The following is a 20,221-nucleotide window of genomic DNA, read 5'->3' on the forward strand; positions in this document are numbered from 1 at the left end:
ACTCTCTCTTCCACCCCAGGAAAACGATGCTGTGTTAACTCTAAAAGTGGCTAGGGACATGGCTAATATTTTACTTGTATTTCTTAGTTATCCCTCTCTTTATGTTACCTTTAAAATGCAGCTTTTTCAAAGTCAATCATGGCCTATAAAAGCATCAACAATGTCTGGCAGATTGCAGTCAACAATGTCTAGCAGATTGCACTTTATTGTATATACTAATATACATTACCAGTCAAAAGTTTGGACACACCTACTCATTCCAGGGTTTTTCTATATTTTTACTATTTTCTACATTGTAGAATAATAGTGAAGACATCAAAACCATGTAGTAACCAAAAAAGTCTTAAGCAAATCAAAATATATTTTATAGATTCTTCAAAGTAGCCACCCTTTGCCTTGATGACAGCTTTGCACACTGTTGGCATTCTCTCAACCATCTTCATGGGGTAGTCACCTGGAATGCATTTCAATTAACAGGTGTGCCTTGTTAAAAGTACATTTGTGGAATTCCTTTCTTTCTTAATCAGTGGTGTTGTGACAAGATAGGGGTGGTATACAGAAGATAGCCCTATTTGGTAAAAGAACAAGTCCATATTATGGCAAGAACAGCTCAAATAAGCAAATAGAAATTACAGTAAGTCTTTACTTTAAGACATGAAGGTCAGTCAATGAGGAACATTTCAAGAACATTGAAAGTTTATTCATGTGCAGTCGCAAAAACCATCAAGCGCTATGATGAAACTGGCTCTCATGAGGACCGCCACAGGAAAGGAAGACCCAGATTTACCTCTGCTGCAGAGGATAAGTTCATTACAGTTACCAGTCTCATAAATTGCAGCCCAAATAAATGCTTCACAGAGTTCAAGTAACAGACAACATCAACCGTTCAGAGGAGACTGGGTGAATCAGGCCTTCCTGGTCGAATTGCTGCAAAGAAACCACTACTAAAGGACACCAATAAGAAGAAGAGACTTGCTCGGGTCAAGAAACACGAGCAATGGACATTAGACTGGTGGAAATCTGTCCCTTGGTCTGATGAGTCCAAATTTGAGATTTTTGGTTCCTCCGCCGTGTCTTTGTGAGACGCAGAGTAGGTGAACAGATGATCTCCGCATGTGTGGTTCCCACCGTGAGCATGGAGGAGGTGTGATGGTGTGGGGGTGTTTTACTGCTGACACTGTCTGTGAGTTATTTAGAATTCACTCTTAACCAGCATGGCTACCACAGCATTCTGCAGCGTTACACCATCCCATCTGGTTTGCGCTTAGTGGGACTATCATTTGTTTTTCAACAGGACAATGACCCAACACACCTCCAGGCTGTGTAAGGGCTATTTGACCAAGAAGGAGAGTGATGGAGTGCTGCATTAGATGACCTGGCCTCCACAATCACCCGACCTCAACCCAATTGAGATGGATTGGGATGAGTTGGATCACAGAGTGAAGGAAAAGCAGCCAACAAGTGCTCAGTATATGTGGGAACACCTTCAAAACTGTTGGAAAAGCATTCCAGGTGAAGCTGGTTGAGAGAATGCCAAGAGTGCGCAAAAATTTCATCAAGGCAATGGGTGGCTACTTTGAAGAATCTAAAATATATTTTGATTTGTTTAACACTTATTTGTTTATTACATGATTCCATGTGTTATTTCATGGTTTTAATGTTTTCGCTATTATTCTACAATGTAGAAAACAGTAAAAATAAAGAAAAACCTTTGAATGAGTAGGTGTGTCCAAACTTTTGACTGGTACTGTACGTCTTTATTGTTTCTTGTGTGCGATTATATACCTTTTGTGATAGAACCTTTACTTGCCTTGAGAAACAAAGCTCTGTAAGAATGTTTTAGGTTGTTGGGTCAGAAAAAGGTTGAATGTCTGTGCAATATTAGTCAGGTCTTCTCAGAGAGTTTATAAAATATACAATGTTTCTCTCTGCCAGAGAATAGTAAAAATACTAGAACATAGTTAAAAAATAAACCCTTGAATGAGTAGGTGTGTCCAAACTGTTGACTGGTATTGTACATGCAAGTACTGTATGTAACCTGGAAGTGAGTCAGATACCACTCTGAATAGAGTGCTTTCTGTTTATCAATGAAGACCCACCACTTGTTTTATTTTTACTGTGCTTCTTGGGTTGGCAGGCCCCTTAATAAATACAGTTCAAAGTGTGCGACAGCCTCCTTCAGCCCAGAAATGCCATTAAGTCCTGGGGTCTGTGTCACTGTCTCCAACCTGCCCTGTGATTGGAGAGCGTGAAGTGGAGCGAAGGGTCTAGCTAGTAGCGACCACACTCCCATCAGCTCAAGGCTGTTCCTTCCATCTCTCTGACTGTTGTAATCAGGCCCTGGAGCTGTCACTAAGGGCCATCGTTTCCTCACCACAATCACTTTGCCCCAATCACAGTCCAGAGATGCTGTCTGTTGATAAGGTGGCCCACTCACTTGAGTACGAGCAGGGTAGCTTCTGATAATAACTGATCCTTGCATCAGCAGTCTGGAGGTGGTAAGACAAGAGTGAGTCGACCTTGCAGTATTGTAATACAGGCACAATAAAATCACAGGGCAGAGAGTGGCTTTTTTTGTTTTAGCAATTTATTGGGAAATTGAAATAAAACTGGTATTTTCCGGTATTGTTGTACGGTCTAGTGAAGGTCACAAATCCAAGAGGATAACATTAGAGCATTCAATGGAACGTTCTGGGGTATACATCACTAAATCATTCACTCCAATCATTTTAATTGTACAACTGGAGCATAAACCTCTAGTCTGTTGTCAGTTCATTTGTATTAGCTCGCCCACATGCCAGATTCTCTGGGGTATTACCGTCCATGAGAATAATTCATTATATTCTTGTCCTTGTTTGGGGGAAAACAACTTCATTGTTCCGTGCTCAGAAAGGCTAGAGAGATTATTACCAAATGCTACGAGCGGTAGCAGAATTCAGGAAGTATCCATTGCGGTCTGTCCATGAAATTAACATTTCCTAATAATATTAGACCGTCTCTACCTTGTCTCATTTGTTATGTTGAGCCAGCAGCAGCCGGTGCAATGGAGAGCGGATAAGTATACGCAGTACACAGGCCACTTGTTCTTTACCTTTGTGGATACATGCACGCTCCCTCTTCTCTCTCTCTCCCCCTCCCTGTCCCTGTAAGCTTCCTCAAGGTGGTCTTGCATTGACAAATAGCCACGTCTACTGCAGACCACCACCCCAATCAGTCCTCTGCTGATCCCTCTCTATGATGCATGGTCCCCTACCCAGTGTGTGGAATATTAATGACTTATTCTACATCTGTAATCCATTGGAGGCCATTGCAGGCAGTCAGTGTGGGAAAGTAAGAGAGAAGTGAACTCAATATTGTCATGGCCTCTGGATGCATTTCTACAGCGTCTGTGCTGCTTTGAAGGCAAGAGCTATTACTGACCAGACTCAGAGAGGAGCAATCCACAAAGAACCAGAAAGTGATTGAGTTGTACTTTGGATAATATGTCTGTCTTTTATGCACTGAAAGAGTACATATCTTAAGGCACCAAAGTCATTCAAATTGCCAGTCTTGGCAGAGAAGAAAGCATTCCATTCAACACCTGAGACATATCTGTCCTTTGGAGTTTCTACTATAGGACCATGCTACCGTGTCTGATTCAGTCATTCAAAGATGAATCATAGCAGTTTCTTTATTTCTTTAATTTCTCCTTTTGTTAGTCGTCTGATGCCCTTATTGCACCTACAGTCAACGTAAAGTAAACATTAAATCTTGTTCAAATCAAATTGCTTAGGAACAACACAAGCATCCATGTTCCTCGACAGAACTAATTGCTTTTGAACTCCTAAGGGGAGATGCAGGGACTTGTGTGCTATTATTGACAGTGGAGGATGAATTAATATTAATAGCGTTATACTGTAGAGCATCAGGAGGGTAGTGGAGAATGTAAAGGTCTCTGATTTGTTTCAGTATTGATGGAATATTCTGAATTGAGATCTGACACAATGCCTTGGCTGTGATACATAGATGCTGGTATTTTGGCTAAAACATTTGCAGCATTTAGCTTAGCCAATTTGAATGAATATGCCCTATCCTTCTCTCCAGATATTAGCAACAACAATACTGTATGTAATGGTTAGTTTATTAGCGTTGTACTGTAAATCGACTGCAGGGAAAGATGAGGGAACAGGGAAGTTGTTGAGGCAGCGTTTATTGATTTGGCTTTGGACTCTGTCTCAGCCACCTGACCACTTTGACCACAACTGTAATCTTTGCCTCTAGTATGAGGAATGAATGCATCGGCGTGATGGAATGCTTGTGTCAGCGGTTCACGGTATGTGCTTTATGGTACAATACAATTCTCAGGAGAGCATGCTGTCCAATGTTGAAATGATAGTGGTATCCGGAATTACTTTTCGAAAATACATGTTTGTCCTTGGGTGGAAATCGTCAATCGTGAAGATGTCCTAATACTGAGCATGCGGTGCTAATGGTTTGGTTTAACTGTGCTGTGAGCAGCAGGAGCAAAAATCAAAGATCCTCTATCCTCAGACAGTCATATTTGATTCTTATTCTCTAAATGTCTCATGTCCTCACAGTATAACGAAGCTGGGATGCATTCAAATGAGCTGTGGCTGATGTAATGTAATGCTATCTCTACCCGCTGCGACCACGGTAGGAGGAGACCATGGCCTGATGGGAATCTAATCTCTAAACTCTCATGCAAATCACAAATCATAATCCCAGAACAGAGCAACAAGGGAAAGGTACAGGCAAAGGACAACCAACAATAACACACCATCTGCTCAAATGAAAACAGCTATATTTGAATTCTCCCCGAAGATTTTACTACATTAGATGATGAACAGTGGTGGTGAAAGTCTGTCTCCTTTTCCTCTCGCTTCTGAGTTTCTATCACGGTATGCAGGGCTGTAGCCGTGTCTCCAGTAGGTACATGTCAATTAGAGTATGTGGAGATGTCACCATGCTAAGTAGAATGTATTCCTCTCAGTTTCCAGTTATGGCTTTCTCCTCTCATATATTCTCCCTCCCTGCAAAAGCACTGTCTCCGTGCCTGTTACTCCACATGTTAATAAAAGTCTTGACTAGGGCTGTTGCGGTGACCGTATTACCGCCACACCGGCGGTCAAGAGTCATGAAGGGAGTCAAATTCCACATGACCGTTTAGTCACAGTAATTAGGCTTCTCTATGCTCTGATGCTGCTGCCGGTCATTAGTAGCCTATCAAACTTGCTAACTGCCTGCTACTCAGCATTCCATTGTCCCTTTAATTACTCTGATATCAATGCAAATGTTATCGAAAATCTAATCAAACACTTCATGACAGCCCATGATCTCAGGTTGCACAACATTTCTATAGGCTATGCAATTGCGTGAGAAAACAGAGTGATGGCCGCTAATAAAAATAGGAGGATCCCATCAGCTTTCTATAGGTTAGGCCTACTATATTTATTTCTCAACTTTCCTAATATTAAGCACATTGCTTCTCTTTACAACAGGAGTATAGCCTACCTGGCTGGCATGAAAATGAACCACAGGAAAAGCGTCCTCCATTCGCTATTTAAGTGCATAGATTACATGTATTTTTTCCCGCTGCCTCTGTTTCGATTCAGGTGCACGATAATGGTACATTCTAAATTTAAACAAATGTCACACATATATTATTTTGTATATGTAAAGACAAGATTAGGGTTGCAAAGGGTCGGAAACTTTCCGGGAAATTTTCCATGGGAAGTTACCGGGAATTTGGGGAATTTTGCTTAAATTCATCAAAAAAGTTAGCTTATAACAGTGAACCTTTTTTGTGGGATACACATAAGGCAATTATAGGTCTTGTGGCATATTTTGGTTAAACTATCCCCAATTCAATGGAATTGCAACCCTCTGCATGCACAGTGCACTCTTCCATCACATGTACAGCTGATTCTCAAGATCTTGCACACTAATGAGATGCTATTGAGCCCACACTACTACACTGTCTGAGCCATGGTCTACATGCTTTCTGGTAAGTTTTGATTACAATACTGGGTTGGGTGAATATTGTATATGATATGCATTATTTTTTGTTCACTAGTAAATAGTAGCCTACAGCAAAGTGTGTTTAAATCATTTCTAACTTGTTAACAATTTCTACTAGTTAGTTTTTGCTACCATGTGGGTTTTAGCTTGCTTGAGCCTGCTAACTGAGGAGTGTTAATTCACCTGTTTCCATACATGTTTCATTTTAAAACAGTTATCTTACAAAGGAGTTGTTTAATCTAACTGCTTAACTATTTATCTGTACATGGAATTGTATTTGTTTTTTTTACTCATTTTCTAATCTTTACAGGAAAATGCCATGGGCACTATCTGATGTGTGGATACATTTCACTGCAGCTAATGTAGAAGGAAAATCTGTGTACATTTGCAAATAATGTGCCAAATCATATGTGAAGAATGCAACAAAGATGCAGAATCATCTGGCCAAGTGCATAAAGTTCCCTCAGCGCTCACAACAAGCAACCTCTGACAAAAGTCCCTCTACTTGTATTCGAGGTGAAAATGATGAACCAGACACCTTATTGATAGCAACAGCTCATGGTCCTCCTGGAATCAGAAGTTCTTTTGACTCAATGGAGGAACGTAGTCAGAGAAATGCTGATGAATGTCTTGCTTGAGCTGTGTATGCAACTGGTTCACCTCTGATGCACACAGGCAATGTGTATTGGAAGAGATTTCTGGATGTTCTTCGCCCAGCATACACCCCTCCAACCAGACATGCTTTATCTACTCATTTGCTGGATGCAGAGTTCAACAGAGCTCAAGTGAAGGTCAAGCAAATCATAGAGAAATCAGACTGTATTGCAATCATCTCTGATGGGTGGTTGAATGTTCGTGGGCAAGGAATAATTAACTACATCATCTCCTCCCCTCAAACAGTCTTCTACAAGAGCACAGACACAAGGGACAACAGACACAGCGGTCTCTACATTGCACATGAGCTGATGGCAGTCATCAATGACCTTGGACCAAAGAAGGTGTTTGTACTGGTGACAGACAATGCTGTGAACATGAAGACTGCTTGGTCTAAAGTGGAGGAGTCCTACCCTCACATCACACCCATTGGCTGTGCTTCTCATGCATTGAATCTTCTCCTCAAGGACATCTTGGCACTGAAAACAATGGATACACTCTAGAAGAGAGCCAAGGAAATGGTAGGGTCATCAAGTTACAGCAGCAATCTACTTCACCAAGCAAAATGAGAAGAATAAGAGCTCCACATTGAAGCTGCTCAGCAACACCCGTTGGGGTGGTTTTGTCATCATGTTTGACAGACTCCTGGAGGGGAAGGAGTCTCTCCAAGAAATGGCCATATCACAGTCTCCCGATATGGACAGCCCCATCAAGAGAATCCTCCTGGATGATGTATTTTGGGAGAGAGTGGTAAGCAGCCTGAAACTCCTGAAATCTATATTAGTAGCCATTTCACAGATTGAGGGAGACAATGCCATCCTGTCTGATGTTCAGACTCTGCTTGCAGATGTAAGAGAAGAAATCTGTACTGCCCTGCCCACTTCACTGTTGCTCCAAACAGAGGAAACTGCAGTTCTGAAATACATCAAAAAACGTAAAGACTTCTGCCTGAAGCCCATACACGCCGCAGCGCACATGTTGGACCTCAAGTATGCTGGTAATAGCATCCTGTCTGGTCAGAGATCAACAAGGCTTATGGTGTCATCACTACCGTGTCTCGCCACCTTGGCCTGGATGAGGGCAAGGTTCTTGGCAGTCTGGCGAAGTACACTTCCAAGCAAGGGCTTTGGGATGGAGATGCAAAATGTCAGTTGTGCCAACATATCTCATCCGCCACCTGGTGGAAGGGGCTTTGTGGATCTGAGGCTCTTTCCCCTGTTGCCTCCATCATCCTCCAAATCCCACCAACATCAGCTGCCTCAGAGTGCAATTGGTCCTTGTTTGGGAACACATACACCAAAACACACAACAGGCTGACCAATACAAGGGTTGAAAAATCGGTGGCCATCTGGGCAAACTTGAGGCTTTTTGAGCCGGACAACGAGCCATCCTCAACAAGGTTGGAATGTGACAGTGAAGATGAGGCCTCAGAGTCTGATGTTCAAGAGGTGGACATTGAGGAGGTCCAGGGAGAAGACATGGAAGCCTGAGAGTAAGACAACCAAAGCTTTAGTTTCTAGACTATCATTTTACAGAAGTATGTTGAAAAGTTTTTGGGGAAATGTGATGGATCATTGTGGATCATTCAATATTCCCTTTCTTTTGTTGTTCAGTGAAATCAACTCATTTAATTAAAGTTCAATGTTCAATTCGTAACAAATTTTTTCTTTTCTATTGGAAGGATTTAATAATTTGCAATTATGTCTACTTATAAAAAGGTAAAAGGTTTATGTTTCTGTATCCACATGATATGGTAAATATATCCAATGCAAAAACATCTACATTTAAAGGTATTAATATTATTGCGTATTCCCGCTAATTCCCATATATTCCCGTTAATTTCCACAGAAAGTTTCCATCTCAGAATATTCCCCAAAATGTGCAACCCTAGTGACAATATTAGCCTATCACTTGTCAATTGTATGTTATCACTTGTGAATGATGCCCAGCATAAGAAACAAAGCCTTCTTTTTGTGAATTTGTAGAATCATAGTCGCACACCTCATGTAGCCTAGGCCATAGGCCTATATGTTTTAATAAGGTTAATATCACAATTAAAGTGGCCAAATAACTTTTTTAAACGAAGCACATTAATTATTAAGGGGTGTAGCGCCTAACTGGCATACATACGTGTTTCGTGGGTGTCAGTTGTTGATGTGTGCAAGGGTCCCTGGTTCGAGCCCAGGTTGGGGCGAAGAGAGGGACGGAACCTACACTGTTACATAAGCAGCTCGTGAGTTTCACGTTTGGGCAAGAACATTTTCACCATAACAATGTACCTTTATAATAAAAACCTTACATGCATAATCGCATTTGCGGTCACTTTTGATAATGGTGTTTTCCGCTAATGGCACATTCGCGCATATAGCCTTCTACAATGTGTGCATTGCTGCACGTATAATGTGAAGAAATAGCCCAATAGTTTATCGACATTTTAAGGTAAATGTTCTGATCTGTTGTGTCAGCCACATTGCATATGAAGGTGTTTTGATGCTAGTGGTTGTATTAATTTGTGATCTATTGCATCCAACAACTGTCCCAGACTATGTTTGGAATATTTATTTCTCACACAGAATAGAACAAATCAACTTTTGTGTTATGGGGGATAGTAGATTGATAGGCTAGTGCTTTTGCTGTTCGTTAGGCCTACTCATCTTATTGGCTGACGAAAAGTAAATGTGGACAGTTCTTCCAAAACGCACCTTGGAATTGGATAAGGACGCGCGCAGTTGCGTCCCGGATGTGTCTGTCTTCATTTGTAGCCTGTGAGAAAGACCCGATCACGTGACGGAGAGCCATGCGCGTGAGAGGGCTTCCGATCGCGCAGCACGCTCAGGGAGAAGGGTACAAAGCAGCACTCCGGGCCGCAAAATGCATACTTTTTGTAAGGTGCATTAGGGCCACAAAGGGAATGCCGGCGTGAAATTCGAGCATTATCAAGTGCTTGTCAAATTGGGAATGAGAGACTATTGGAGTGTGTACTGCCTGCGCAAAAAACCCAAGCAGAGCTCATGCCTTTCAAGCGACTTTTTCCAAATCATCATTAGAGTCTCATCATGCAGCCTTACAATGTATTAAACGTCAAAACATGTAGCCCAATGTTTGTAGAACAACTAAACTTACATAACTCTAAATTAATCATATAGAAGTACCTATTTCTTTGTTAACCGCTCAACACAGAATAGCCGCATGTGCGCACTGCCTCAATCATTTGGAGAAAATATTTGTATTTTATTCAGCTTTGTTCAATTGTATTCCTCATACTATAAAATAATATCAAATAATTATCCGGAATTATAAGCAAATATCGTCTGCTAAATTAACTAGTGTAGCCCACAGCCATATGGCATAGCCACATCAGGGCCTAACATCAGGACCACTCAGTATGCTGTTCTGTTCTTCTGAAATAGACATGCTTCTCCTTCATATCATGCTTCTTTAGACCTGTCTAAAATAAATAATGGATTTATTGTGAAAGTATAGGCTATATTACATGGATTTGTGTGGAAGCCAGGAGATGCTAAATGTGTTTATGTTAATTAACGATCGATCAATTACCGTGAGATCGACAGTTATTTGCTTGACAATCACCGGCTGACGAAATTTCGTCACTGCCACAGCCCTAGTCTTGACAGAGTCATTTGCATAATTTGTTTCCCGTGGTCTACATTGATATTGTTCTCAGGAGTGTTTACTTTAGCAAATGCTAAATTGAAACCCTGCAGATGAGGTATTGCTGCGCAGCAATAGGGGGATGTGTGTGTGCCTCCAGAGAGAGAGATAATTCCTGGCTGTCAGGGTAATGATTCATATTTCAGTGGCACAAAATGGTAAGGATTAATTATGTCGGTATTAGTGATGACTCCCTCTGCCTGCTTCTGTGACAGTGACCGTGACGTTCATGCGTCATGTCATGTATTTGGTGTGGCTGTTATTGTTCCGAGACAATATTCTATTCATTGTATGTTATTCATCTGTTTTGTTCCTTGGTTGTTTATCTTGTACAGTGCGTTCAGAAAGGATTCAGACCCCTTGACTTTTTCCACATTTTGTTAGGTTACAGCCTTATTCTAAAACGGATTAAATAGTTTTTTTCCCTCATCAATCTACACACAATACCCCATAATGACAAAACAAAAGTTTTTCATACATTTTTACATAAGTATTCAGACCCTTTACTAAGTACTTTGTTAAAGTACCTTTGGCAGCGATTACAGCCTTGAGCCTTCTTGGGTATGACACTATAAGCTTGGCACACTTGTATTTGGGGAGTTTCTCCCATTGTTCTCTGCAGATCCTCTCAAGCTCTGTCAGGTTGGATTGGGAACGTCGCTACACATCTATTTTCAGGACTCTCCAGAGATGTTCGATCGAGTTCAAGTCCGGGCTCTGGCTGGGCTACTCAAGGACATTCAGAGACTTGTCCTGAAGCCACTCCTGCATTGTCTTGGCTGTGTGCTTAGGGTCGTTGTCTTGCTGGAAGGTGAACCAGGTTTTCATCAAGGATCTCTCTGTACTTTGCTCCGTTCATCTTTCCCTCGATCCTGACTAGTCTCCCAGTCCCTGCCGCTGAAAAACATCCCCACAGCATGATGCTGCCACCACCATGCTTCACCGTAGGGATGGTGCCAGGTTTCCAAAGAGTTCAATCTTGGCTTCATCAGACCAGAGAATCGTGTTTCTTATGGTCTGACTGTCCTTTAGGTGCCTTTTGGCAAACTCCAAGCGGGCTGTTATGTGCCTTTTACTGAGGAGTGGCTTCCGTCTGGCCACTCTACCATAAAGGCCTGATTGGTGGTTGTCCTTCTGCAGAGATGGTTGTCCTTCTCCCATCTCCACAGAGGAACTCTCTCACCATCGGGTTCTTGGTCAACTCCCTGTCCAAGGCCCTTCTCCCCCGACTGCTCAGTTTGGCCGGTCGGCCAGCTCTAGGAAGAGTCTTGGTGATTCCAAACTTCTTCCATTTAAGAATGATGGAGGCCACTGTGTTCTTGGGGACTTTCAATGCTGCATAAATGTTTTGGTATCCTTCCCCAGATCTGTGCCTCAACACAATCCTGTCTCAGAGCTTTACGGACAATTCCTTCGACCCCATGGCTTGCTTTTTGCTCTGACATGCACTGTCAAATTTGGGACCTTACATAGACAGGCGTGTGCCTTTCCAAATCATGTCCAGTCAATTAAATTTACCACAGGTGGATTCCAATCAAGTTGTAGAAACATCTCAAGGATGATCAATGGAAACAGGATGCAGCTGAGCTCAGTTTCGAGTCTCATAGCAAAGAGTCTTAGTACTTATGTAAATAAGGTATTTCTGCTTTTTATTTTGAATACATTCTCAAACATTTTTCAACCTGTTTTCACTTTGTCATTATGGGGTATTATGTGTTAGTTGATGGAGACTGACATGGTGCTTTGGCATCCTGAGGGGCTGCCCTGAGAGGAAAGGAATCTACCGTATCTCTGCTCTGTATCTATTGAGCGGTCTGAATGTAAATCTCAAACAGACGTTTAATAATACATAATATCTGTGTTTGTTTTGAGATCAGAAGGCTGATAGTGATAACGAGGCTGTTATGACCAGAGGGACTTGAGATGTTATTTCTGCTACTCCCATGACGCTCAGCCTCTTAGCATGTTTAAGAAGACCCCATATTCACCCCCTGGAGCCGAACATAAAACTGAGCCCAAATTGCATCAAAACACACTCATAAATTATCCCAGAAGCATTGCAATGTAAACTAGTGTCTTACATTTTGATGTTAGCAGGTTCCTCTTGTGATTTTCAAATCATGTTAACAGTGGGGAAGTTTTAGATGTCTAATGTTGCGTCCTGCTAATGTGCATTATTGCACTGCAGCAGTCTTCGCTGTAACTCTAGGTTATCTCTAATCAGACTGATTCAGAGTCCGACCTGGGACAACGGATCAGTGGAATTTCTGGTCAATCAGCGACATTACCGCTAATCAATCCATTACCTACCAGGGAGAAAAGAAATCCAGCAGTACTGCTGTACAGAAAAGGCTCCGATTTGTGAACCATTGCAGTAGACCTATCGGTCCACAGAGTAAGTGGCATGTAATCAAGGAGATGACTAGACCAGAAACACCCAAATGTCTCATTATTACAGAACATTTCCCATTTACAGTTTCAGTAGAGTTGTTTGTTGATTACATCAACAGCCCCCTTCAATATAGCAATCAGATCAAACAGTCAGTGGCCTTATTTGACTCCATCAAACCCTTGTTGGAACACTACACTCTAGACTATGACCTACAGAGAGCTCCGAAAGTTTTGGGACAGTTACATACATAGTCCCCACATTATAGGGGACCAAAAGTACTGGGACAAATTTACTTATGTATTAAAGTAGTAAAAATGTAGTATTTGGTCCCATATTCCTAGCACACAATAATTGCATCAAGCTTGTGACTCTACAAACTTGTTGGATGCATTTGGTGTTTGTTTTGGTTGTGTTTCAGATTATTTGTGCCCAATAGAAATGAATAGTAAATAATGTATCGTGCCATTTTGGAGCCACTTTTATTGTAAAGAAGAATAAAATATATTATGGATAATCATGAATGAATCGTGAATAATGACACACAAATATCATACCCCCCAAAAATGCTAACCTCCCCTGTTATTGTAATGGCGAGAGGTTAGCATGTTTTGGGGGTAGGATATTTGTTTGTCTAACTTTTCACTCATCATTATTCACGGTTCATGGTAACAACCACATGAATGTAGAAGTGTTTAGAAACATATTCTATTGTTATTTACAATAAATGTGCCTCCAAAATGACACAATACATTATTTACAATTCATTTACATTGGGCACAACATAATCTGCAACACAACCATAAGAAACAGCAAATGATTCCAACAAATGTTTTGAGTCACAAGCTTGATACCCTCAAATTAAAGCTGACAGTCTGCACTTTAACCTCATCATTTCAAATCCAAAGTACTGGAGTACAGAGCCAAAACAGCAACAAAAATTGTCACTGCCCCAATACTTTTGGAGCTCACTGTATGTGTCATGGTGACATACACTGAATATACAAAACATGAAAAACACCTGCTAATTCCTTGACATAGACTGAGACCAGGTGAATCCAGGTGAAATCTATGATCCCTTATTGATGTCACTTGTTAAATCCACTTCAATCAGTGTAGATGAAGGGCAGGAGACAGGTTAAAGAAGGATTTTTTAAGCCTTGAGACAATTGAGACTTGGATTGTTTATATGTGCCATTCAGAGGGTGAATGGACAAGACAAAAGATTGAAGTGCTTTTAAACGGGGTACGGTAGTATGTGCCGTGTGTATCAAGAATGGTCCACCACCCAAAGGACATCCAGCCAACTTGAAACAACTGTAGAAAGCATCGGAGTCAACATCCCCGTGGAACACTTTCGACACCTTGACAAAACTCAATATCAGGAAGGTGTTCCTAATGTTTGGTATGCTCAGTGTATGTGTGTTGTAATATGAATGATGTATAAATTGTATAAAGCTCCATTGGCATGCGGACTGTGTAATGTAACATTCTCATTGGAGCTTCTGGCCTTTACATTTTTAGATGCACCGTGTGCATTTGGCCTATTTTAGTATTCACTGTGTACTGCTGTGTAAACACAACTGACTGGTTTGTACTTCAGTGTCACTTTATGTCTCTCACAACTTCTAATTAGGGTCAGTAGCCATGTATGTCTGTCTGTAAATCCATGTCTGCGAAGCCATGTCTGCAGCCTCTTGGTTGGTTTTGTATGTATCAAAACAGGGATTATTCTAGAATGTCTGTTTAACTCACATAGGTAGTACAGAAAAACAGTTCTGCATGTTTGTTTTTTCCCCACAATCTGGTCTAGGAATATGTTTTTGCTGTGTATCTCTCACATGTAGAAAACATGGCTGGTTGAAATATGGTTGTTTGACCTCGTTCAGTCAACTCGATCACAAAATGGTATTACCACCCTGTCTTTTAAGATTATATTTTTTGATTGTCACATGGCAGGTTACCGCTGTTTCTAGGATGTGACTCTTAATAGATGTTCACCAAGAATAGAAATAAACGAGTAGACTTTCTCCTTTCAAATACTCATTATCTCATCCTCTGCAAAATGCATGTAATTATTTTCCTCATTCTTAACTTGAGTTTCTAGACATAATGTAGTTATCACTGTATCACTCAGTGCTCCAATTATACTTAACAAAAATATAAACGCAACATGCAACAATTTCAAAGATTTGACTCAGTTACAGTTCATATGCGGAAATCAGTCAATTGAAATAAATTCATTAGGACCTAATCTATGGATTTCACATGACTGGGAATATAGATATGCATCTGTTGGTCACAGATACTTAAAAAAAAAGGAGGGGCGTGGGTCAGAAAACCAGTCAGTATCTGGAGTGACCACCATTTGCCTCATGCAGCGTGACACATCTCCTTTGTATAGAGTTGATCAGGCTGTTGATTGTGGGCTGTGGAATTTTGTCCCACTCTTCAATTAATGTGCGAAGTTGCTGGATATTGGCGGGAACTGGAACACTGTCGTACACGTCTATCCAGAGTATCCCTAACATGCTCAATGGGTGACATGTCTGGTGAGTATGCAGGCCATGGAAGAACTGGTACATTTTCAGCTTCCAGAAATTGTGTACAGATCCTTGCGACATGGGGCTGTGCATTATCATGCTGAAACATGAAGTGATGATAGCATGTTACGGTCGTCGTAGTGAATGGACCAAGGCGCAGCGGGTCGAGTGCTCATCTTAACTTAATTAGTGAACACTTAAATAAACAAAACAAGAAACAAAAAGAACTAACAGTCTTGCCGGCTAAATACAGCAGTGCTCAGAACAACCTCCCACAATACCCATAACAAACATACTCCTAAATATAGAACCTTCAATCAGAGGAAACGATAACCAGCTACCTTCAATTGAAGGCCCCAATCCCAATTACCTAAACATAGATCTAAATACCCTAGAACAGACATAGAACTATACAACATAGAACTAAACCAAAAACCCCGGAATACATAAATCAAACACCCCTCTACATAAACACACACTCAAAACCATAAAAACAAATACACCCTGCCACGTCCTGACTAAACTATAATAGCACATAACCGCTTTACTGGTCAGGACGTGACATAGCAGATTCATTTTACGAAAATGGGCCTCAAGATCTCATCATCTCTGTGCATTCAAATTGGCATCGATAAAATGCAATTGGGTTTGTTGTCCGTAGTTTATGCCTGCCCATACCATAACCCCACCGCCACTCTGGAGCACTCTGTTCACAACGTTGACATCAGCAAACCGCTCGCCCACACAACACCATACACGAGGTTTGCGGTTGTGAGGCCGGTTTGACGTACTGCCAAATTCTCTAAAACGATGTTGGAGGCGGCTTATGGTAGATAAATTAACATTAAATTCACTGGCAACAGCTCTGGTGGACATTCCTGCAGTCAACATGCCAATTGCACGCTCACTCAATACATGAGACATCTGTGGCATTGCGTTGTGTGACAAAACTGCGCATTTCAGAGGGGCCTTTTATTGACCCCAGCACAAGGTGCACCTGTGTAATGATCATGCTGTTTAATCAGCTTCTTGATATGCCATACCTGTCAGGTGGATAGATTATCAGGGAAGTAAACAAATTTGTGCACACAATTTGAGAGAAATAAGCTTTTTGTGCATATGGAACATTTCTGGGACCTTTTATTTCAGCTCATGAAACATGGGTCCAACACTTTACATGTTGCGTTTATATTTTTGTTCAGTATACATCTTGGGGGAATATGTGCTTTTGCTTTTGTACGGTGAGATCTGTCAGTAGATCATGAGCAGCCCTCAAGGCGGCCTGTTGGAAACTCAGAACACTGCTATCACAATGCCCTCAATGCGTTTCATCTTATCAGACAGAGATTATTTAGGTTTGTTTGTTGGAGGCAGCAGGTAGCCTAGCGGTTAGAGCGTTGGGTCAGTAACTGAAATGTCTCTAGTTCGAATCCCCGAAGCCTACACAATGTGCCCTTGAGCAAGGCACTTAACCCTAATTGCTCAAGAGTTGCTGTTAATAATGGCCGACCCTGGCCGTGACCCCACTCTCAGGGGAAGTTGGATATGCAAAAAAATTAATTTCCAATTTAGACATGTGTATTAGTACACACTTCTGAAATAGGACCAATATAAGCAATTTCTCAGTTGACTGAGTGTGTGTGTCTGCTCCAGTTTTCAGGGCTCTACCTCCTGTCCTTCGTCATCATCGTGCTGGGTCTGGTCCTCTACACCTCTTCCTCTACCTACGTGGCCCAGGACCCGCGCATCTACAAGCAGTTCCGCAACGCCGGCCACCCCATCACGGACACGCCCACTCTGGGGCCCCTGGAACCCTCGGTGACCTATACCAGCCTGAGGCAGGAGATAGAGGAGGAACCTCGCATCAGGGTGGCCTGAGGGGGCGGGGCCTAATCATCCACTGCACCGCCTCCCAGATTCTGTACAGAGAGAATGATAATGATCACTGAATGATAAAGATATAATCATGTAGCAAACAAGCAAAAGTACACTGTGATCACAAACTGTGAATAGATAGCAGTGACTATTTCAGATTTCGAGGATTTGTTTCATGTATAGAAATATACTGTTCCCCCATCACATTCCCTCTTACTGTACATTTGACATGTTTAAAAAGGTTTTGTGTTAAAGGCTTGTGTAAATGGTGACTGTTTCTTTTTTACATCAGCACAGAACTTTATTGGATTTTAAGATTTGAATTTGAGCTGTGGGTCTAGCTCGCCCATGTACTTTATTCCAGTGTTGTATTGTTCCCTCAGAGATAAGATAAAGTAATACACAGACTTACCATGAGTCAGTGCCTTACAATGTATTACTGTTGTGTGTTAGAGCTACACATTATAAATGGCCCCTTCCTTGTAAACCCAGAATTGTCTGAAGACATTGGATACTGATGTGGCCCCTCAATTTATATGAATAAACTCTATTTAGAGCACTGTGGATTGCTTCTCTGCATTACATTTAGTCTGCCCTTACAACTACTTACTAAACCACACATATATCCAACTTTCCATGTCGGAGACATTATCTCCTGAGGCCAATAGGTATAGAGACAAATATATCAGGATTCCTAATGAAGCAAAGTGATTATTGTACATTTGTTTCATTGTTCATACGTACACTGAACTCGAGTTGATAGGGAAAAAATGTGATGATTACAATGCACATGTCATTCCAGAATTGTGATGTTCTGTTTTACTGATTGTCCAGCTGTTGGAATGTATTTTAATTGTGTTGCTTTTTATTCCCTGCTGGGTTTTATCCACAGCACATTAACGGAATGATTTGGAACATATTTCTTTCAAAGTAATATTATCCTCTGTTTTTTTGTATTCTATTTGATCTTGGTGTATTGGAGCCCTTGCTGTCAGAAGTGTTGCTTAAAATAAAGTATCTTGGTCTGAAACGCAGAGAAACTGAAAATATCACACCACTCAAAACACGGTGAAGATTTGTAGCAAGTAAACACACAGAAACACTATTTACAACTGAAGATTGGTGAGAGTGGTTGTGCAGACTCATATAGGTCACTGGGTCAGATAGCCACATCCACAATTCATTACTGAGTGCAGGTCCACACCTACAACACTGAAAGAGCAGGTCATGTTGAAACAGTTACTTGTTCATTTTCATTATATTCTGGAACATGTGTAACGTTCATTTCGCCAAACTCAGCAAATGTAATTTGGTCATAGGGACCAGATTGCAATATCTTATATCATAGGGTTTTTCCTCAACTGTATATGATATGGTAAAGTGGGTCAGCACATACAGTATGCAGCAGGATGTTATGCCAAAATCAATTTATATGGAATATCAGAGGGAAAACATGGATCTCTTACTTTGCATACCGCATTGCACTTGGAATACAAGTCACAACCTTAACATTGCCAAAAGTTTAAAGGAAAGGTTGTTGTCTTGTGTAAGGCCTAAACGTGCTATCAATATTCTTTAGATGTGTTGGTACTTAGGCTGTAATTTGCTTAAATCACCTAGATTAATGAAAATAGTAGCATACTGATTACATTTTGTACCCAATGGGTAGGCCTAAACCTTCAACTGAAACTTAAGTCCTCATATAGCAGTGGCATATGATGTAAACAGAGAAAAATCTGCATTAATTTACCATTTTGATATTTGCATGTTCTAGGTGGATTGGCTGTGGTAATGTCTATTAACTGTAAATTGTTTTCAAATAAAATACTTTGTCAAACAGAGATTGAGAGAATTGTGTGATTTATACAAACTTCATCCTGCTGATGATGATCACCACGCAATTTGTTGAAAATTGTTTTAACTAATGTAGCTAAATGGTACAACCTGAACAGCTGCTCTTGATTTAGATCGGCCCGGTTCAGTTAGCATTTTTGGAATAGCCTATTCATCTTTTGGTACACTATACACTACCGTTCAAAAGTTTGGGGTCACTTAGAAATGTCATTGTTTTTGAAAGAAAAGCATATTTTTTGTCCATTAAAATAACATCAAATTGATCCGAAATACAGTGTAGACATTGTTAATGTTGTAAATGACTATTGTAGCTGGAAACGGCTGACTTTTAATGGAATATCTACATAGGCATACAGAGGCCCATTATCAGCAACCATCACTCCTGTGTTCCAATGGCACGTTGTATTAGCTAATCCAAGTTGATCATTTTAAAAGGCTAATTGATCATTAGAAAACCCTTTTGCAATTATGTTAGCACAGCTGAAAACTGTTGTTTTGATTAAAGAAGCAATAAAACTGGCCTTCTTTAGACTAGTTGAGTATCATAATTGCAAAAGGGTTTTCTAACGATCAATTAGCCTTTTAAAATGATCAACTTGGATTAGCTAACACAACGTGGCATTGGAACACAGGAGTGATGGTTGCTGATAACGGGCCTCTGTACGCCTATGTAGATATTCCATTAAAAGTCAGCCGTTTCCAGCTACAATAGTCATTTACAACATTAACAATGTCTACACTGTATTTCTGATCAATTTTCTGTTATTTTAATGGACAAAAAATTTGCTTTTCTTTCAAAAACAAGGACATTTCTAAGTGACCACAAACTTTTGAACGGTAGTGTATATACAAAAGTATGTGGACACCCCTTCAAATTAGTGGATTCGGCTATTTCAGCCTCACCCATTGCTTACAGCTGTATTAAATCGAGCACACAGCCATGCAATCTCCATAGACAAACATTTCCAGGAGAATGGCCTTACTGATGAGCTCTGTGACTTTCAACGTGGCACTGTCATAGGATGCAACCTTTCCAACAAGTCAGTTCGTAAAATTTCTGCCCTGCTATAGCTTCCCTGGTCAACTGTAAGTGCTGTTATTGTGAAGTGGAAATGCCTAGGGGCAACAATGGCTCAGCCACGAAGTGGTAGGCCACACAAGCTCACAGAACGGGACCGCCGAGTGCTGAGGCGTGTAGCGCATAAAAAAACGTCTG

At 41.0% G+C, this 20,221-nt stretch overlaps 1 protein-coding gene across 1 annotated transcript in view; it reads left to right on the top strand.

The window, feature by feature from the left end:
- The window catches only part of LOC115193270 (solute carrier family 35 member F1), a 115,427-nt gene extending 96,433 nt beyond the window's left edge, over nucleotides 1–18,994 (top strand). Inside the window, exon 8 of the mRNA XM_029752089.1 lies at nucleotides 16,930–18,994. Coding sequence (XP_029607949.1) covers nucleotides 16,930–17,154 — 225 coding nt within the window. The 3' untranslated portion in view covers nucleotides 17,155–18,994. The remainder of the gene's footprint in view (nucleotides 1–16,929) is intronic.
- The last annotated feature ends 1,227 nt before the right edge of the window (nucleotides 18,995–20,221 follow it).

The sequence above is a fragment of the Salmo trutta genome, chromosome 1, assembly GCF_901001165.1.
Source record: "Salmo trutta chromosome 1, fSalTru1.1, whole genome shotgun sequence".
In the NCBI taxonomy this organism is placed as follows: domain Eukaryota; kingdom Metazoa; phylum Chordata; class Actinopteri; order Salmoniformes; family Salmonidae; genus Salmo; species Salmo trutta.